Genomic DNA, 21,892 nt, shown 5'->3' with positions numbered 1-21,892 from the left:
GCCCAATTACTTTTGAGCCTGTAGAAATGAACATAATTATCAATCCAAGGCGACTCTCTCGCAAGGAAACCGAAACCTAAACCTTCCTTTATAGCTGTAATTTTTGAATGCATCCCCATGAAAATTGACATGAAGATTCTGGAACTGACTTCTAAAATACTGCCGGTAGGTGCGCTCACACAGAGGAAAAGGCTGCAAATTTTCCGCAGCGGAATATCCACATCAGAATCTGCATTACAGCTGAGTTAACCCTTTCAATAAAAAGAGTGAAGTCTGCTACAGATCTACATCAAAATCCGCACCTTTGTCCACTAATTGTGAATATACCTTAAAAGAGGAACTGGCTTTATTGTCCAAAGCAACCAATCACAGAGCAGCTTTCATTTTTCAAGGGCACTATGAAGAACGGAAGCGGAGTTGTGATTGCTTGCTATGGGCAACTGAAATATTTTTCTGTTAGTTTCATAAATCTCCCCCATGTCTATCGAACCATCACACCTCTCAAGGAAGTGGGCTATAGAAATGATGATGAACCGCGACCACCAAACAGGCGTGTGCCACAAACATGTAGTCAGTGGAACAGCGGGTGCTTATTGTTCATGAATACTGGAGAACAGGTTCATTTCAGCAATGTCAAAGGGCTTTTCGGGAAATCCTGTATTCATAAACTGGTGGGGGAAAAAACTTGCGTTAACCCTTTCCAATCCAATTTGTATCCTGGTTTTCCTAGGGGGCTTACTCTTTTTCTGCCGTTATAAAACGGCGCTATCTGCTGGCTAAAGCCAGTACTGCATGAGGTGACACGTTGGATAGGCTCCGACAGCTGAGAGGCTGGCAATATACAGTAAGGCCTCCTTCCCACGAGCGTGACGGGCTCCGCCGCATAATATTACGCTGTGAAGCCCGTCACGGCGCCCCCCAGAGCCCCTATACTTACCTGCGGGAGATAGCGTGAAATCGCTTCCCCGCCCACCGCCGCCGCGTCACCACCCGTCACCGCCCACCGCCCACGCGTCACTGAGCGTGTCACGTGACGCGGCCGAGCGTGTCACGTGACGCGGCCGGCCGCGTCATATGGCGTCATATGACGCGCGGCGGTGGGCGGGAAAGCGTTTTTTCACGCTATCTCCCGCTGGTTACAGCGGGAGATAGCGTGAACGGACGGCTTCCATTGACTGCAATGGAAGCCGTCAGTGCGTACAGCCCGTCCTCACCCGCAGAAAATAGAACATGCTGCGGGTGAGGACGGGAGAAATCGCGGTGCGTAATTCCGCGGTGGAATTACGCATCGTGAGCATTGTGCTATTAGGTTCAATAGAACCTAATAGCTGCGGGCAACGCAGCGGATTTTCGCCGCGAATTACGCGGCGGAAATCCGTTCGTGGGAAGGAGGCCTAAGAGAACCCCGATAGACGTCTTACAACATCGGAGCTGTACAGCCTTAAATCATAATGTCTTTAGATGTCAGACAGTGGATTGGAAAGGGTTAAATTAACGGGAAGTTACTTTCAGCAAGACGGTGCAGCGTGCCCACATCTAATGCAAACAGAAGGGAACGTGAAAGTTATTTTAGTGATCAATTAAAAATCTGTAAGTAAAATCTGTGGCCCCCAAGACCACCAGAACTGACGCCACCTGATTTCTTCTTGTAGGGTTTACTATCTATTTAACACTTGAGCCTCTACATCAGGTCGTCACGTCTTACAAGATGCAGTAAAACAATAGTTATGTTTGTGATTTAACTTCTCTAGGTAGCAGATGGTGCTCATCATAGCAAGTCCTGTAATAATGTTCTAAACCTGATGCCACAACTCAGGGGGTGCTGTATAGTTTCCCACATTGCATTAGCAGTATGTACCTGATTCCAAGAGGCTGCTGTGTGTGCGCTGGCTGATAGCAAGTTCTGTCCTCTGCTTCTGCCTCCAGACTGATTCTGGGATCTCCTCTACTACATCTATTTTCAAGGGGACATGTATAAAGTGGAATTATGTGCAAGCGACACTGCAGACTACACCATGTGAGACCAACCAATGCTTTAAAGATATACATTCAACATGTGTGACGTAATGCAGAATTTAGATTACTCACACTTTCCAAAGTGCATCTTGCTATTGTACAATGGCAGAAATTCAAACCGTAGCCTAAGGGCCATGACTCTAAGGAAGTTTCTGCACATCCCCGTTTATACATGTCCCAGGAGCTTTGTGAAGGACATCTGTCCATCTTATGCTGTTGGATATAATGATCTTCTCTGAGACGCATGCACCGTTGATATTGCATTAATGCTCCTTCCGACCGATGCCTTGATTTAGCTGCAGTTACTAGCAGGCTATGGTGCTCCATGCAATGTATAATGTGCCACAGTACCGTTCACAGGTCATCGCCGTGCAATCATCGATCAGTAGTGATTGCAGAAGACTTCATAGGATCTATCACTTTCCATTATCACAAGCAATATACTTGAAAGATGCAGAGCCCAGCCGGACATGAATTTACAGAAGTCGCCTAATGTTATGTTATGTTGTATGACTAGTAAAGTAACAGTAGAATCTCTGCACCAGTCTATATCAGCACATATGTTTTTAGCTCTAGTTTATACTTCTCCTGCCCCCCCGAAGCTATGAATGGAGACCATAATAGGAACAGCTAATGAGCTGGTGTTTCTGTTTATGCTAAAGGCAACCATCATGTCCGGCAGCACACGGAGTTTGAATCACGAAAACTCTCAGCCGCGGGGGCTGTTGGGCCGGCAAGCAAGTTTCCAAGAAAAGAGCTCTGTCAGACCACATTACAGCCAGAATACCCGCAGCAACACATTACCATCTGATGTTGGGAGAAAATCTGTGTCCATAAGGAAAATGAAGCAAGAAATTAAAGAAATTATGTCACCAACTCCTGTGGAGTTACACAAGGTCAGAGGCATGAGCAGATCCCAGCCAGCTCTTATGAAAACATAACCCTTTATTATACCCAGATCCAATTGTTAAAGGGCTTTATTGGATATTCTGTATGCAAAATAACCAAACTTTACACTTGTGCAAAGCTGCTCTGTACATACTGGGCTTTAGGGTTTCATCAGGGTCCAAGTGTCGCAAAAGAAAGGTTGCGGGGTGCTAGCAAGAAATAGAATAGGGCTTTTTAGGCGGATGGAGTACTTTAGTGGACACAAAAAGTTGTGAATATTGCTAATTCATAATTGAAGGGGAAGATCCGTGTTGGAAAATAGTCACATGTCCATCTATAGTCATTGCAGCAATTAATTTATTTAAACCATTGCAATACTTTCCTTTTACATTCACGGCCTATTCTATGGATCAACTGTGATCAGTGGTGATTAACCCTTAAAGGGGTTGTCCCGCGGCAGCAAGTGGGTCTATACACTTCTGTATGGCCATAATAATGCACTTTGTAATGTACATTGTGCATTAATTATGAGCCATACAGAAGTTATCAAAAGTTTTATACTTACCTGCTCCGTTGCTGGCGTCCTCGTCTCCATGGTGCCGACTAATTTTCGGCCTCTAATGGCCAAATTAGCCGCGCTTGCGCAGTCCGGGTCTTCTGCTGTCTTCAATGGGGCCGCTCGTGCAGAATGCCGACTCCGTGTAGCTCCGCCCCGTCACGTGCCGATTCCAGCCAATCAGGAGGCTGGAATCGGCAATGGACCGCACAGAAGCCCTGCGGTCCACAGAGAGAGAGGATCCCGGCGGCCATCTTCAGCAGGTGAGTATGAAGACGCCGGACCGCCAGGATTCGGGTAAGTACTACCCGGTTTGTTTTTTTAACCCCTGCATCGGGGTTGTCTCGCGCCGAACGGGGGGGGGTTAAAAAAAAATGTAAAAAAAAACGTTTCAGCGCGGGACAACCCCTTTAATAATCAGCAAATCTAGGCTACTGAGCTCAGGATGAACTGCAGTATCGGACATAGATGCATCACTGTGTCTAGTTCAATGATGTAGGGGCAGCAGTGCCTCAGCAAGCATAGCAGCCCAAGCATTGGGCCGGGTCCATGAACAATCCAGAGAAGCAGTGGACAGTACTGTGTATCTCAGAGCAACAGTCAGCTTTTACAAGTACATGGGTTGGTCTTGTATTGGCAAAATGAATGACCTTTCGCCCCTTCTCCAGATCTCTTTATTTAAGGACTCAGATAGAGATGACTTTGGATTTAGTGTAGCCGATGGTCTGCTGGAAAAAGGCGTGTATGTGAAGAACATCCGGCCTAATGGACCTGGAGAGATCGGGGGACTTAAGCCATTTGATCGCCTCCTGCAGGTACGTGCCCTCTCCAAGCACTAAGATTATGTAAACCTCTGCATTTCAACGCATGACTTGGAAAATATAGCAGCCCTTCTGGTCATCTAGTTATGGCAAGTAAGGCAAACATATTCTCTTGCAATGGAAAAAGATTCTTCATTTGCACACTAACGGGCACTTTAACCCTTTCCAATCCACTGTCTGACCTCTGCAGACATTATGATTTAAGGCTGTACAGCTCTGATGTTGGAAGCCATCTGTCGAGGTTCTCTTACTATATATTGCCAGCCTCATGTAGTACTGGCTTTAGCCAGCAGATAGCACCGTTGTATAATGGCAGGAAAAGAGTAAGCCCCCTAGGAAAACCAGGATACAAATTGGATTGGAAAGGGTTAAAATTGAAGAAACCCTTCTGAAAATGTCCTTTTGAATTCGTCTCGTAGAAATCTATTTGGCACAGGTGCCGTAAGTGCATTTTTAACCCCTTAGTGACATAACGAATTTTAGCCTTAAGAGACAGTAAATTCTTTCCCCGGCGGTCATAACTTGGTTTATTTTTTCATCGGTTTTAGCTGTATAAGATCTTTTATTTTGCAGGTCAAAGCTCTAGTTTTTATAGGAACCAATTTCTGATATCTATCACCATGTGGTATAAATATCATGTGACCTGTATTCTACAGGTCATTACGAATATGACAACATAATTTTATTCCATTTTACCATTTTTGCACAATATAATTTATTTTTTAATACTTTGCATGGCGCCACATTCCAGGATCAGAGCGTTTTTGTTTTTCAGTCAACAGAGCTGTCTGAGGGCAGTTTTTTTGTAGGGCAACTTTTAGTTTTTATTGGCAGTATTTTGAGGTATTTGACTTTTTAATTATTTCTTTATTCCTGTTTTGAGGAAGCAAGATGAATAGAAATCTATTTTGGCAAATTTTTTTTTTTTTTTTTTAAACTGCATTTACTTTGCTGGATACATAATATGGGATTAATAGATATGATACCAATTATGTGTTCATTTTTTTTTGGGGGGGGGGGTACTTATTTTTTTAATAATCGTTTGCCCCTTAAGGCTTTAAACATTTTTTTCCGCTGTGGAAACATTTAGATGGCAGCAGTAACTGCAGCATCTATGGGGTTAAATTATGTATAGGAGTGATTTAGATGAGCAAGTCATTTCTCCCCTTTTCTGGGAAAAAAACTACATGACAATCAGGGAGCAAATATGCTCTGTGATTAAAGGAGTGTTGTCATTAGAATAGAAAAAAAATATATAAAAATTTCGATACTTACCTATTGCTCCCCGGGCAGTTTTCTTAGCGCATCTTCTCCCGACAATCTCCTGGCTCCTCCAGTTCCCCAGGACACCTCACCTCCAGCCAGCAGGATGGATTCTCCTCTTCCTGTTATGTAGAATACATTCACAGGCATTCTGCGTCCTGCAGGTCAGTGTACCTGGTCACTAGTGACGTAGCGTTCACTGCCTAGCAGGTAATACCGTAACCTATGTCTGGCTATTACCGAGACTGTGCATGCATGCTGTTTCACAGCAATAGTATATGAACACTCGCGGTGAGACAACACGTCTTGGCAAGAGCCTGGCATTCCCTCAAGGCAGTGAACACTACGTTACGCAGTGTACACTGAGCTGCAGGAATCAGAATGCCATAAATGTATGTAACATCACAGGAAGAAGAGGATACAGCCGGCTGGAGGTGACGTGCCTTGGGGAGGCAGGAGAAGATGTGGTAAGAAGACTGATGGGGAGGAATAGGTAAGTATTGATTATTTTTTCTAGTGATAGAACCCCTTTAATGGTGGTGGGGGTTGATAACATGAACTAAAATTTGTCACCCCTTTCCTGGGACAGAATCACAAATCATCTCAGTCTGTGCAGAGCAGAGGGGCACAAGTAGACAACAAACTGACAGCTGTGATCTCAGTCCTCGCGACTAAACTTCAAACAGCTGTAGCTCTGGTTCTCTAAGGCCTTATTCACAAGATTGTATTTAGGCAGGCTCAGGAGGTTGCTAACTGGACCAGCAACATATTGCATGGTCATGTCACCGTACCACTTGTTTCAGGCTGCTGGTTGGGTTTGAGTATTGCGCAGACATCATGAAAGTCATAGACCCCCAGTTTGTCTTCAAGGCAATGTGCAGGTTCGCAGTGGTTCCATACGGGTGTAGGGTGTGTTCTCATTCCATGCGTTGAGTACACTGGTCCGCCTAAACACGTCATTTATCAGTGTCTGCTATGTTTCACTGCTTGGTGACCATTTGCGGTCCTTCCAGGACTTCATGTACCCCCCACAATGATGAGATATATTCCAGCATGAAAATGAACCATGCCATCAGACCCAAGTTGTCCAGAATGGCTTTAAGGAGCATTCTAAAGAGTTCCTACAAGTGGTGTTGCCTGACATCAGCCCAATCAAGTATTTATGGGCTGTGGCTGCGAGGTCTATTTGCACCAGAGATCCTGCATCTACAACTACCACAGACAGACAGCATGGCGCCACATCCCTCCAGATGTCTTCTGTCCACTTATGGAATTGATGCCATGTCAAGTTGCTGGGTTAGAATCGGTCTTACATGACATTAGTTCCTGTCCCATTAATTCTGGCATTGCAGTATATGCAAGCAAAGCAAAAACAAGTAGAGGTAACAGTTGGGAGCAGGCAGGGTCAGCATGGCGCTATTATTTTATAAGGAAAGAAAATGAATAGACATTCTTTACTGATCCCTCGTATCGACCCCCTACTTGTCCTTGTCAGCGATGCAGGTTATGTTGGAACAAAGAAACTGAATATTGTGTGATAACACACAGTAGTTGCTTTGCTCTTGATCCATTCCAAAGAGGTGTTTGTTGCTAGGTGTACAAACAAAAGAAACCTAGTGATAGATCAAATTCAGTGCAGCAAGTCATTGTACCCCGGCATAACTAATACATTACTTACAAACAGTCAGTTTACAGACTGATAAATCAGGAAGACATTCTGCAATATTTACACAATGAGCTGCATGGGTCCCTGGATCTGGAAGAGTGAAATCGGTCTATACATGCTGGCACTAAAAGGGATAAGTGCATGCTCTCATACAAAGCAGCTAAGTATCTCCAGAGAAAGACCTACAACACAGGCAAGTAAAGGCCATTTAGACACAACGATTATCATTCAAAATTCGCTCAAATGCAGTCTTTTGAGTTATAATCGTTGTGTGTACCTGCACTGACATCATACAGTTTTCGTCATCTTGTCGCTTATCGTTGTCTTTCAGCGTGCTAAATGATCAGCCTTATCAGGGATTTACAGCAAGATACAGCTGATACTATTGTTTCAGCTGTATCCCGCTCCCTGATACCAGGCTGGGTATGAAGAACAGAAAGGTCCAGCTGCATTCTCCATACCCCACATGGAGTGCTCGGCTGTATAACAGCCGGGCGCTCCATGCAGAAAACATCTGGATGCAGAAGACAAGCGGGGACACCCTGCTTGTCTTCTGCATCCTCCACTGGCAGCGCAAGGTGATCGCTTATCTTGGGCTGCAAATGACACGATTATCGCTCAAAAGTCGCGTGAGCAACATCTTTTAACCCCTTGAGTGGCAGGTTTCCTACCACCCTGTCGTGCCCACCAGGGCAGGTTTTTTAAAATGGTCTAATCATTGAATATCAACTAGTTTTGCAGTTGCGCCTCAAGAGCCATAACTTTTTCATTTTTCCATTGACATGGCCATATGAGGTCTTGTTTTTTGCGGGACAAGTTGTGATTTTTTAAACAGGGGGGAGGAAAAAAAGAAATGGGGAAAAAAGAAAAAAAGGGGCCATGTCATTAAGGGGTTAAATAATGTATTAACCTCCTTCTCTGGGTCATTACGACGCACATGGATACCACATGTGTGATTGTATTTTTGATTTTTTTACAAAGTAAAGGGAGACAAGTGTTTTTTTTAATTTTTTTAATAATTTTTTTCCTTTTTTTTTTTTTTTTTTGTCCCTTTAGGGGACTTCCACAGGGACCCATCAGGACCCCTGATCACATTCCGGGGGTCCGATGGTGACAGCCCTTTACATGCTGCAATGACAACCCTTTACGTGCTGCAGTCACATAGACTGCAGCATGTAAAGGGTTAACACAGCAGAGATCGGAGGTTTTCTCTGATCTCTGCTGTAAGAGCTAGTACCTAGCTGTCCTCTGACAGCTAACAACCAGCTCTCCCTGCCACAGAGACGATCGGCTTGTTTCTGACAAGCCGATGGTCTCTATGGCAACTTGTAAACAAAGCAGGACATTGCCGACATGTCGGCAATATCTTCTGCTGGTTTTTCAAAGCCCTTGCTTTGTTCTCTGTGGGACTGTGCAGGCAGAGCACACTGTCACAGCTTGTGGCATTGTGCTCTGCAGCTCCCATAGTGATACATAGCCCGGAAATCTTCCGGGCTATGTTGCTATGAGCAGTGGAGCTCGTCCCGGAAATTTTCCGGGCGTGCCACTCAAGGGGTTAAGCAATAATCGTTGTCTAAAATGGCCTTAACCCTCACCAGGAAGACCAAAGTGTGATTTATAGTACATGTGCTTGGATGTGGCATTGCCCTCTTATATGGGGCATATTTACCCCTCCTTTCTGGCTTCTGGAAAGAAATCTGTTTTGTTTTTGACATGAGACGGATGTGACATAAGTGGCCACTTCTTTACAAAGTTTCAATCTAAACTATAGAGGGTCTCAGTGTTTGCTACTTGAACCTCTCCATGGATTATTAAATATTTTGGGTGTAAAAGTATGAAATAAAACATTGTTTTCTCACTTGATTCTAAGGGATAGAGAGAGTTAGGTCTAATATCCACGAGAGGGTTTGATTTGCAGAAGATCCACATATGAATTAAAGCATGCGGATTTGCTGATTTTTTGGATGCAGAAATCAAATCGCAGCATGCTCCATTTCAGTGTGGATCCCGCATGGAAGGCTTCCATTGAAGTCAATGGAAGCTGTCCGGGCTGCGGATTCCACAGGAAAGCAGGAGTTTAAAAGGTGCATACCAACAATATAGAAGGTGACCATATCAGGAGCTGTAACAAATCACTCTTGAGCCTTGGCCTACTGCGAAGACCAGGATAAAGGTTTGTGCTCTCTACCCAGAATAGGGAGGTCTGCTGCAGCAAGAACTGAAAATATCTTAATAAAAAGCTATCAGATATCAAATGTAATTTTCTTAGGCCGATGTGGTCAATAATTTTATAGGAAATTGCATTACTGAATCTGTCCTTAATACCTCCTTTTCCTTTTATCTCAGGTAAATCACGTCCGCACCAGGGACTTTGACTGCTGCTTGGTTGTTCCCTTAATAGCAGAGTCCGGTAACAAACTGGATTTGGTAATTAGTAGGAATCCCATAGCTTCTCAGAAGGAGGCCCCAGACGGCTCAAGCCTCCCTGCAGAAGAATGGACAGATCACACGGACGCCTTCCTTCAACCAACTAGCGGACGTCTAGCAGCTATGGATATAAGAGACTCAACAAGTACATTATAGCAAAAAAAAAAAAATCAGTCTAGTGCAATGACCTGGAAGCAAAAAAGAAATCTCTATAAACTGGTGCTAAAGACCTGTCATATGACTGATCTGTGACGTTTAAGACACAGATATCACTCTGGGGCTTTACTGTTAAGCACAGGGGAACTGAAACACTAAGTAAATGAAAAGGTACTCCACACGCCTATGGCAGGGGTACCAAATATTTGTACACATACTACTATGTTGAGACTCCTCTAAATAGTGCCATTCCAAGCTTAACCTTGAACAAATATGGGGCTTTTGTGATGTGCAATGTCCGTTGACTAGAGGGAACTCCTCCATGATTTTTAAGACGACCCTCACGATGAATGAGCCTGTGCATATAACTTATAGCTGCTAAGACTTTGAGCAGGATTTTGTATCCAAGTTTTAGACACTTTCTCCCCCCGATTTGCCCTGACAGTGGTATGTCCGATTCTCATCCTTTAAGCAGACCCCCAGTACATGTGCTCCCTGTACTGTGTGTGGTTTAGTCTTAAGTTAACCCTTTACTCACTTCTTGAAGTTAGGTCTTCATTAGTTTGTATCTATTCTTGGGCTGCTACTTCAACTACAATGAAATATTCTACCATAGCATTGGTTAAAGATTTTTAGAATTCCTTGGCGCCTAAAAGTCATTTGTTACATATTTTCAGTCCTTGGCCTTTTTCAGCCGGTGTCGGCGGCACCTTCAATGAAGACCCTTAACCCACACGCTGGTGTTTGTATAGTATAAATAAGGTTTAGCATCAATCCGCTTCCTCTGCCATTCTCACTGTTGTTTTAGAAGTGTACATGTGCTAAAGAGCTGTGCCAGTTGTCTATCCCTGGAAGCAATAACACGGTTCCTATTTTGATTGGATGCTCACCAGCAGCTCTGTTTGCGATACTTAGCAATGGCATCTGCTGAGCGGGAGAGGATCCAGGAAGCCTCCATCTTGCTTGCTTCAATCTTCGCACTACAGTCTATTGGTAACGGTTAAATGGATACATTTACTCTAACCTGTGCAAACATATGGTTTGTAAACACTGCCAGTCAAAATACGAAGTGAACTAAAAGTAAAAAAAATGGGAGAAAAGAAAATCATTTATCATAAGTCAATTAAATATGTATTTTTATTTGTAACAAACAAGTATTAAACTGTAAAGTATTTTTGTACAAATTTAATACTTTAATAGCATGAAATTTATTGTCTTATGTATGGTTTTGGGAACTCAACCTGTTGAAACTTTGTATGGAACAATCATACTATAAAAACCGAATAAACAATGATATAAAAACAAGCTGGCGCGATATTACTATAAGGTGCAGGCGGGATTCATAAAGAGGACGGATGTCCTTTGGGTTCTTATTTCAGTATTGTACATGACTTAGCAAAGCCTCAACTAATGAAAGAGTTTAGTTATGCCACAAGGGTAGAACTAGCAAGTAACCCGAGTTAGTATTAATGCTACAGGCACTGTAAACATTGAACCCGGCAAACAGCGGGCAGAAGATACAACACTGGCAGTTGAAAGTCTTAGGCTGCAAAGCTTGATGCCAATGAGTTTGAAAATACCATCTGTTAGACGATGGCAGTGAATGTTCTCGGCTACGAGAAATGTACACAGGCAAAAGGCACAGAGGAAACAGAAAAATGAATGCACTCAACGAGCTGATGCCAGGAAAAGAAGATTTCTGCTTTGATTCAGTAAAACATTAGACATGACATAATATTTCCATTGTGTTTACAAATATTAAAGAGTACCCAGCGCAGGATTCAAGGTGTGCATTTTAGCTGATTTTTACTTCTAGTTCCCCAAAATAAGTCTTTGTAAAGTAGTATTAAGTTTTCTGACAAAAGCCCCATACCTTCAGGGTACGGTCCGCGATCACTGTACGACTGGGTTGTGTTTCCATCGACAACTTATGTGAACACTTGGGGTGCTATTCTAGAAGTGCTAGTGGCTGCCGCTAGTGCTCACGTTTCCCCAACAATTGCTGGGCTGCACCTGTGAGCACAGGTGTAGTTCAGCAATTGGCACTATAACACACCGTTAATGCTTGTATAATAGTGCTAATTGCTGCACTGCAACTGCATTGGCAGGGACAGTACGCCAATATGTGAGTGCTAGTGGGTAGTGCTCATGTAACAGTCTTAAAAGAGTTATCTCACTTCTAAATATTTTGCTGCAGGAAGTAGACCGTTCTGTACATTGTGCAGTGGCCTGGGTTGGTACTGCAGGCTGAAGTCCCATTCACTTCAGTAGGACTTAGCCTGCAGTACCAACCTAGGCCACTGCGCCCTATATGGGTCTGTCTGTCTGTTTAAATCATTAGCAAGCTGCACAGATCACCACCAACAGGGCTGTCTTCCACAACTCAGCAGTGTGGCGACTGCTTCATGAGAGCGTATCCTTATGTACTTCCAGGTTTTTTTTAATGGCATCCACAGTTCCTCCCCTATGGCACACATTCTGGTCACAGCGCAAGATCTTGTGGGTTTCAGTAAGTGAGCGCTGTCTACGTTTTAACTCAGTTATTCTACGCTTTAACACAGCAATAGAAAATTGCCAAGTTAAAGCTCAGTTAGTGAAGCCCAGAAGATCCAACGCTGTGACCAGAGTCTGTTGAGGGAAAGGTGTGGTGAATGCCAGCAAGGCAAAACACGGATGTTCCTGCCTAACCTCCAACTGAAGGAAGTTGAGCACTTCAAAAAACTTTTCTGAAAAATCACCCCATTGTAATCACAATTATTGACAAACACTTTTTGGGGGAGAGCTGCAAGTAAAAGCTTCCACAAATTCTGGTGAGGAGTTCTCTTTAAGGTTACAGTTTTTTTTTTGTGTCTAAAAGTTTAATGGTGATAGGTTCCAGAACACTAAAACATGGGTCATCAGTGATTTTTTAAACCCACTATTAAGATTGTGAACAGAGTTCTCATTAAATCATCGTATTGATGCTTGGGGTCTGCAGAATTAAGACCAGGTTTGTTATTCTTTATAAAACTTAAAAAAACAAACATCAACGACAACTCCAAAAACACAATGAGTGATGAGGTAGAGGAACGTCTAACATCAACCCTCAGGGGCAGGAGAGCTGTCATAAGTCAGGACTCTACTTGCTCTGGCTGAGCCTTTCAGAGCTGGATCCTGGGTGCTTGGATGTTTTTCACATTGGGGGGATGAAGAGTTCTTGTGACAGGGACTCTGAAGACTCAGGAGCTGAAATTCACGACTATTTGTAGGAGATTCTTCTGTTGAATCCTGCAGATAAAAGTAACAGTGGAAATAAAGGATTCAATATGGAAACTGAATAGTGTATGTCAGACATTGGTAATCTGGTAGACTGAAGTGTCCTCGTTAGTAGAAGTCCAGCAGACTGAGGTTTCATCGTAGACAACTATACTTGTAAAGCAGAATACGTATGGCCCTGCACACACCACCCAACATGCCTATTGCTGGCAAGTCAATTATCTTCCTAGAAACAGTTGGTATTATTTCTGCATTTAGCAATCTTTGTAGGTTTAAAAATCTGTGTTGCAGAAATATATGCTGACCCGGGTCCTACAATTCAGGAACGTTTTTTTATCGTCAAGTTGAGAAATAAAACATTATAATATATATTGTAACATTTGTCAGGGTTACTCTGTACAGTTATTTGATTGAAATGAAAATGTATAACAAACAGCAGTAGAGACGAATACATTACCAGGTAGCTCTTTACTCGTATCTTCTTCGGAGTCTCAGACCCATCCCAAGGACTTGCAGCCCTCTTCTGTAAAGGGGATTCCTCCAGTGTGCAGCCTTGTAAGTGGTCAGGTTGTGCATGCATTGTGTGCTCTGCACCTTCCAGCCAATCTCCACTAGTAGATGAACAGGCTTTGGGCGTTGTAGGCACAGGTGGGCAAGAAAAGCGTGGCGGTGTTTTAAGCTGTGTGTATGGAAGCGGGGGTGAAGTACGCGTGACATCAGGTTCCTGCTTTTCTGCCATCTGACTGCTCTCTGGATAGGTAGGAGGCATGGCTGTTGGCTGTTCAGAGGTGCGATTCTGCGTCAGTTTATCTTTCAGACGCTGCTTTAATCGGGTCTTTCTTTCACGGGCCTTATTGGCAATTGCTTTGTCTAGCTGATCATTCTTTGCAATTATGTAAACACGCTTGCGGCCTCTAGTTACGGCGGTGTATACATGTTTCCAATTCTGCCTGCCAGCAGCGCCCAGAACATACACGACAGTATCTTCTTCTGAACCCTGGATCCAAGGAGAAAAATGTGCCTTTAGCCACATGGATAAGTCTGAACACACCAACTGCCATCTCCCAATAAATGTACTTCTAAGTCAAGCCAGGCTGCTATCTACTTATTAGAGGGAGGCTGTTAGCTCCTTTGAGCCCTATAAGCTAAACTTATGGTCTCATAGGAGCTGACATATAGAGTCCAGGGTGAGGAGTACTAGATTTACCTTCCCCTATCAATGCCACAAGCTGAATCACCTAGTGAACTACTTAGACACATGCACAGAATGAGAAAACTAGTTCTCCCTTTCAGTGCGCACACCCTTTATTCTGCAGGATGCAACACAGCTGCTGATCTGAAGCACACAGCAAAGGAATGGCAAGGAAGGCAAGTACACTTGTCACAAAATCAAGCCCCTAGAAGGAGTTAATAATAATAATAATAATAATAATCTTTATTTGTATAGCGCCAACATATTCCGCAGCGCTTACATAGACAGGGGAAATACAGAGACAAAAGTACAAAAAATTACAGAACCACGGTTACAATCGTAATCAGCTGATGGAAACAATAGGGGTGAGGGTCCTGCTCCAACGAGCTTACATACTACAAGTAAGGGGGTGATACAGAAGGTAAAATGGCTGGAGGTGTGCACAGTATCGCGTGCTGGAGAGTGAGGGATGCTATATACAGACAACAGTCAGACATTTAGCTATGCGACGGCAGGATCAATATGACTACAGGAGCGGTTTATGATGGCTAGCAGAGATTGCAGTCAGTAGGTCAGGAAACATGTTATCAGGCGGAGTACAGAAGGGTTTGTTTAGGGAATGCGGTATGCATCCCTGAAGAGGTGCGTCTTTAGAGCACGCCTGAAGTTTTTCGAGTCCTGGATTGCCCGGATGTTCTTTGGTAGTGCGTTCCAGAGGACCGATGCTGCTCTGGAGAAGTCTTGGAGGCGGGAGTGAGAAGTTCGAATTAGAGGGGTGTGCAGTCTAGTTTCGTTTGCCGAGCGGAGAGCCCGGGCTGGGTGATGGATTGAGATGAGGGAGGCGATATAGGGGGGCGCTGCACTGTGGAGGGCTTTGTGGATGAAGGTGATAAGTTTAAATTGAATTCTGTATTTAACTGGCAGCCAGTGCAGTGACTGGCACAGGGCAGAGGCATCTGAGTAGCGGCTGGACAGGAAGATGAGCCTGGCTGCCGCATTCAGGATGGATTGTAGAGGGTAGAGTCTGGTGCAGGGGAGGCCGACCAGCAAGGAGTTGCAATAGTCGAGCCGTGAGTGGATGAGGGCAACAACAAGCGTTTTCAGCGTGTCTATGGTGAGAAAGGAGCGGATTCTTGAGATGTTCTTTAGGTGCAGCCGACATGTTCGGGCCACTGACTGGATGTAGGGAGTAAATGAGAGATCTGAGTCGAATATGACCCCAAGGCAGCGGGCATGTTGTCTAGGAGTTATGGTGACGCCACACACTGAGATGGAGATGTCAGGAGGAGGTCGGTTTGTGGAAGGAGGAAACACCAGTAAGTCAGTTTTAGAGAGGTTTAGTTTTAGGTAGAGAGAGGACATGGTGTTAGAGACAGCAGACAGACAGTTGGTGATGTTTTGGAGGAAAGGTGCAGAGATGTCACGGGAAGAGGTGTATAACTGGGTGTCATCAGCATAGAGGTGGTAATGGAGGCCAAAGCTCCTGATGGTTTGTCCAACAGGGGCTGTGTAGATAGAGAAAAGGAGGGGGCCAAGGACCGAGCCTTGGGGGACCCCAACAGCAAGGGGAAGAGAAGGAGAGGTAGAGCCAGCAAAGGAGACACTGAAAAAGCGGTCAGATAGGTAGGAGGAGAACCAGGAGAGAGCAGTGTCCTTTAGGCCGATGGAGCGAAGCATACTGAGGAGGAGTTTGTGGTCAACTGTGTCAAATGCTGCAGAGAGATCGAGGAGGATCAGTAGGGAGTAGTCACCCCTCGATTTGGCTGACAGTAGGTCGTTTGATACCCTTGTAAGGGCAGTTTCTGTGGAGTGTTGGGGTCGGAAGCCAGACTGTAGGGGGTCGAGGAGAGAGTTCTCTGATAGATAGCTTACAAGGCGGGAGTGAGGGATGCTATATACAGACAACAGTCAGACATTTAGCTATGCGACGGCAGGATCAATATGACTACAGGAGCGGTTTATGATGGCTAGCAGAGATTGCAGTCAGTAGGTCAGGAAACATGTTATCAGGCGGAGTACAGAAGGGTTTGTTTAGGGAATGCGGTATGCATCCCTGAAGAGGTGCGTCTTTAGAGCACGCCTGAAGTTTTTCGAGTCCTGGATTGCCCGGATGTTCTTTGGTAGTGCGTTCCAGAGGACCGATGCTGCTCTGGAGAAGTCTTGGAGGCGGGAGTGAGAAGTTCGAATTAGAGGGGTGTGCAGTCTAGTTTCGTTTGCCGAGCGGAGAGCCCGGGCTGGGTGATGGATTGAGATGAGGGAGGCGATATAGGGGGGCGCTGCACTGTGGAGGGCTTTGTGGATGAAGGTGATAAGTTTAAATTGAATTCTGTATTTAACTGGCAGCCAGTGCAGTGACTGGCACAGGGCAGAGGCATCTGAGTAGCGGCTGGACAGGAAGATGAGCCTGGCTGCCGCATTCAGGATGGATTGTAGAGGGTAGAGTCTGGTGCAGGGGAGGCCGACCAGCAAGGAGTTGCAATAGTCGAGCCGTGAGTGGATGAGGGCAACAACAAGCGTTTTCAGCGTGTCTATGGTGAGAAAGGAGCGGATTCTTGAGATGTTCTTTAGGTGTCGTTTTGCGTCAAAGCTTGGCATGCAGTTACATCTCAGGCAGATATGCAAAGGATTCGAGTTGTGCAACGGTCTTTTCAGCTGAAGCCCAAAAGTTGTTCCCCCTTGGCCTATAAGAGGCTCCTTGTGTGTAGTGACCTCTTCCGCTTGGGTAGAGCTTGTTGACCACTAGACGTCTCTACGACGTAGAGAAGAGGTTTCACCCAGTTAATAGTTTGAGAGGGGCGCATTATTGGAATGTGAGAAACTGGATGGTTGTATCGAAAAATAGTTTTCCCCATTTGGGCCGTTCTGACTAGACTGTTGGGAGGTGTTGCTCAGGACATCCTGCAGCCACATGTGTTCCTGTCATGTCGCCTTCCAAGAGGCATTTTCCAGCAGGATCATGCTCGGCTGCACACAGCAAGGGTGTCGGAGGAATGTCTCCACGACGTTGTCACACTTCCGTGATCTGCCCAGCCGCCAGATTTATCACCAATAGAACATGTCTGGAATGACAATTTTGACCTACCTAGGGGATCAAGTGGAACAATATGCAGCAGGATAACATATGGAACCTATATGTCTCTATGCCCGCCTGTATGACACCTTGTATCCAAGCTAGAGCTGGTACAACAGTACTAGAGCCTCCATGCCCCCTGTATCACATCTTGTACCCAAGCTAGAGGTGGTACAACAGGGTACTAGAGCCTCCCTTCAAGGGATCAGTTTTCTCCAATAAATTCTCCCTTTGCTCTGATATTGTAATCACTTACTTCTATCCACATTAAAACTTTCTCTGTGTGATTGCAATCAATTCCAAATCCTCCTAGGTACTCTATTCTTTTAGATAATTAGTGTATAGTACTCACCTCCCCAGCCTCAGCATGTCAGCTCCTATGAGTCCATAAGTTTAGCTAATGGGGCTCAAAGGAGTCGGCAGATTTCCTTTTAAAGGTGTTTTCTGGGCCTTTAATATTGCTGGCATATCCTTAGGGATTTTCAGTGGATGCAATTACAGGTACTCGTATTGCTCTATTGGGGTCTCACACAGATGGTCTCATGTGAAGAGGTCTTACCTGAAACGTATGAATAGTTCGAGCCCAAGCATGTCGTAATTTACTGAGACTGCGGAGTGCCTTATAATTCAGGGTGTACTGTCTATCCTCTCCATCAGATAATGTTAATTCACGGATATTATCTTTCTCCACATCCTAGGACATAAAAAGCCTTTGTAAGGTTTTAAAACACAATTCTGTCACTAGCAACAAATATTTCACAAAGAGAACCTAGTCTTGTCTTCCATTTGTCTTTCTAGCACTTGTCCTGTCAGGAGCTTAAAAGCTGCCTGTACGCCCTACGGGTGTGTTCACATGTCGCTGATCTGCTGCAGATTGTTGGTGCAGACCTGCAGCTGATTTCACCCTTTTAAATTGAAGGGGTGAAATCTGCTGATCGGCACCACAATCTGTGACAAAATCCACAGCAAACCAGCTAGGCAAGAACACACCCCAAGTCATTATCAGTAGGGGAGGATTACCGGTTATTTGTGCTTCTAAGTGCTTGACTGCATTTTAGCTCAGCTTGATTAAGGCAGAACAAGGATCTAGGACTACAGTGTCTACAGCTTTCGTTAGAGTGCATTTTTGAATGAGCCACAGTCCACAGGAGCACACCGTGTTACCTGCAACTCCAAGTATTCTTCTAGGGTCTATTCAGATGGCCATATTTTTGGGCTATTTATTATCCATGTATTCCACAGTCAGCATGAGCAGGCTATTTACATGGCTTTTTTCACATGGACTAAGGGTCAGTGTGTTTGAGGGGGGGGGGGATTGCTACATGTCCCATTCTCATCCATTTTAATGGCCGAGAATAGCACATGCAGATATGGTCTCTGTGAACATTGGAAAGCACATAGACGAGGGTCTGCTGTCCGACGTCTTCTACACCCGATCTTCATATTCACAAGACACAAGTGGCCTAAAGGCTCATTTACACGCAAAGACAATCTTTCAAACAATTAAAAGATTGACAGTTCTAGCAATCATTTTGCATAAAGTGCTAATGGACACTAATGTCCATTAGCACTCTAACATATACATTTGCATGTAATGAGCCTCCAGGAGCTGCCTGCAGAACACAGCAGGTGGTCTGAGCTCTGCAATTAGCTCCTTTGTTCTCTAATGGGCTGTTAGCATGAATACAATGTAATCAGCCTCTCCTGTACAGAACACAGCATGCGGTCCATTATCTACTCTCAGGCTGAACAATGGATTTTAAACTCACCCTAAAATCATCCTTCAGTGGAAGAGTAAGGGCTGACATCCACTGGCGTTTTATTCTCTCTTGCGTTGCGAGAGCAAGTGAAAACACTCGCCTCGCAGCACAAGAAAGACGCCAGGATGACGCTGGGATATCGCCAGTGTTGCCAATGGGGCCAGCGGCAGCAGTGCTAGCTCCATTGAAAACATAGGGAGAATATCACAGACTTCTGCCGCAGCTTTCACAGCAGTGACAGCTGTGGCAGGAGTTTCCTTCATTCATGAATAGCTAAGCGCTGCCTGTAATTGGCTGAGCGCTCAGGCAATCAGCAAAGACCCTTCAGCAGGCAGGGATTCTTAACTTCCCGCCTGCTGAAAGTGCTGGACAGCAGTGTCAACCAGTTAATGATGATTTTCAGGGAAGGGCTTATATTTCAAGCCCTTCATACTGCAGGGGTTGCCACAAACCACTGCTTTCAATGGGACCGGCAGCACTGCCGATCCCATTGAAAGCAATGGGATAGCATGCTGCACTTCTGTCACAGCTGTGGCAGAGAATTCTTTCATCTCCGCGGGGATGAAGAAAACTCCTGCCACAGCTGTGGCAGAAGTCCGCGGTATTCTCTCTATGTTTTCAATGGGGCTAGTGCTGCTGCCGCTGGCCCTATTGAGAACACTGGCGATGTTCCAGCGTTTTTCTTACGCTGCGAGGCGAGTGTTTTCACTTGCTCTCACAGCGCAAGATAGAATAAAACGCCAGTGGGTGTCCACCCTAAACGATGGAAGCGTTTACACGCAACAATTATCGCTCATATGCCATCGTTTGAACGAATTGTGAGCAAATTGTTGCATGTAAATGGGGCTTTACACTGCAGCATGGAGCTCCATAGTTAAAACTGGGAAGTCGCGTAGCTCCAGCAGCACCATAATACTGTTACATGTATCGTATTTTCTGGAGTATAAGACAACCCCAAACTGTTGACTTATACGCCAGGAATACACTGTAGGGGGAAAAAAAAAATCAATACTCACCTCCTGCGGCGCTGCTGCAGGCTGTCGCTCCCTCCTCCACGCCGACAGAGCATTGCTTTCTGAATCAGGGCTCTGATTGGTTAATCAAGCGCCAGCTTTCATTGGCTGACGCCGTGCTGAGTTAGCCAATCAGAGCATTAGCTTTCTGAGGGTGGGGCATTCAGGCTCCGCATCCAGAAAGCAGTGCTCTGTCAGCGTGGAGGAGGTAGTGACAGCCTGCAGCAGTGCCGCGGGAGGCGAGTTTTTTTTATCTATAGCGTATTCCCGGCGTATAAGACGACCCCCGACTTTGGAGAAGATTTTCCCGGGTTAAAAAGTCGTCTTATACGCCGAAAAATACGGTATTCGTAGCGAAGGATTAGATTGGATCTTGTAAGAGAAAAGCAAGGAAACCCTTCTTAAGCCCAATCTATACAATCTGCTGCTATGCTTAGCAGTAATGGGCCCCCTGCAGAGCTATATTACAGACATGGGGATAATCTTTAAATTGTCATTTACCAATTTAAATCCCAGCTAAATCAGAGTTTAGGATTCTGTCAATCACTCTCTCATCTGCCCTCTACGTATATCCATTCAGGGAAGGCTATCATTAACAGACCCACCCACTAAACGCAAAACTCCAGTGCATGCATGGATTTACATCAAATTACAGGTTAAGACAAACGTAATTCTCAGAAGCCATATTCTGAGTGTAATTTAGAACAAGATTATTTATCATCCTTACCAAAGCGAGTAAAGCATGGAATGTGTGTGACCGCACAGTATGTCTCTATGGTTCTATACAGGATGGCTCCATTGTATTGTGCCTCCGTACAGAGCCATATTGGGATATGTTGGCATGTGGCTTTTTTTTTGCCATAGACTTAAAAAAAATATATATTTTCCTGTATTTTTCCTTTTTTTTTTTTTTTTTTTTTTTTTTAAAACACACACCAATTTATATATATGCAAACATTCTTTCAACAGCTGTAACAATTTTGTCATCCATCGCTGATATAACAAAACTACTACAATTTAAAAGGCCCTATTGAGTGTAATAAAACCGGCTTACGTCAGTTATAAAAAATATTTCTCCATTACAGAGCCGGTCATCATCCTCGATCCCATTCCTGGCTTCCAGAGGTAATTTAGCTTCGTCCAGTTGAGGCTGACTGACGGTGACTATTCCACTTGAAGGGTCCTCCTGTGAGTCTTTGCTACAATTCCTAGAGAACAGAACATTTGTTAGAAGAGCAGCATCAAAGGGGCACTCCCTGTTAAAAAGAAAAGAACATAAAACAAAAGACCCTGATGTACATGAGGTATGAATGGCCAAAAGAAAAAACTAAACCACCTAAAAATTTTTTTTATATATATATATATGATCACTATTTCATGATGTGGAGAAACTACCTTCCTGACACCTTATAAAATGGGACTGCATTCCAGCAATCTGTTGGAAAGTTTCCCTTTTTCCATCTACTGAAACTCATTTCCATTTTTGGTAAAATATGTAATGGAGACTCTTGAATGCCTCCCACGAAGACTACACAGATGTGAACAGTGCCGCATGCAACTAGGGGGCCATTTAGCCAAACCGATTTTGCGTTTGAACTAGTGAACGATGATAGAGTTCGCCCAGGCAGCCTGTTTATACAGCAGATACATTGTTGCTTGTTCAGTCGTTCACATTCATCGTCAAAGTGACTGAGAGACTGAATGAGCTCTGCTTAATAGAGATGAGCGAGCACGCTCGTTTAGGGCTGATGCTCGAGCAAGCATCGGTCTTTTCAAGTAACTGATTACTTGTCTGAGCACCATGCTATC

The 21,892-nt window shown here is 44.6% G+C and overlaps 2 protein-coding genes across 13 annotated transcripts in view; one reads left to right on the top strand and one right to left on the bottom strand.

The window, feature by feature from the left end:
- Positions 1 to 11,098, top strand: part of GRIP1 (glutamate receptor interacting protein 1) — a 447,093-nt gene extending 435,995 nt beyond the window's left edge. For all 12 annotated transcript variants that reach the window (XM_066591593.1, XM_066591600.1, XM_066591598.1 and 9 more), the window contains 3 exons: positions 2,679 to 2,912; positions 4,129 to 4,275; positions 9,557 to 11,098. In XM_066591593.1, coding sequence (XP_066447690.1) covers positions 2,679 to 2,912; positions 4,129 to 4,275; positions 9,557 to 9,793 — 618 coding nt within the window. In that variant the 3' untranslated portion in view covers positions 9,794 to 11,098. The remainder of the gene's footprint in view (positions 1 to 2,678; positions 2,913 to 4,128; positions 4,276 to 9,556) is intronic.
- Positions 10,921 to 21,892, bottom strand: part of HELB (DNA helicase B) — a 35,388-nt gene continuing 24,416 nt past the window's right edge. Inside the window, exons 11-14 of the mRNA XM_066591602.1 lie at positions 21,138 to 21,291; positions 17,870 to 18,004; positions 13,506 to 14,045; positions 10,921 to 13,060 (exon numbers count right to left, since the gene is read on the bottom strand). Coding sequence (XP_066447699.1) covers positions 12,872 to 13,060; positions 13,506 to 14,045; positions 17,870 to 18,004; positions 21,138 to 21,291 — 1,018 coding nt within the window. The 3' untranslated portion in view covers positions 10,921 to 12,871. The remainder of the gene's footprint in view (positions 13,061 to 13,505; positions 14,046 to 17,869; positions 18,005 to 21,137; positions 21,292 to 21,892) is intronic.

Source organism: Eleutherodactylus coqui, chromosome 2, assembly GCF_035609145.1.
Source record: "Eleutherodactylus coqui strain aEleCoq1 chromosome 2, aEleCoq1.hap1, whole genome shotgun sequence".
Taxonomy (NCBI): Eukaryota; Metazoa; Chordata; class Amphibia; order Anura; family Eleutherodactylidae; genus Eleutherodactylus; species Eleutherodactylus coqui.
This window is presented reverse-complemented; position numbering and strand designations above follow the sequence as displayed.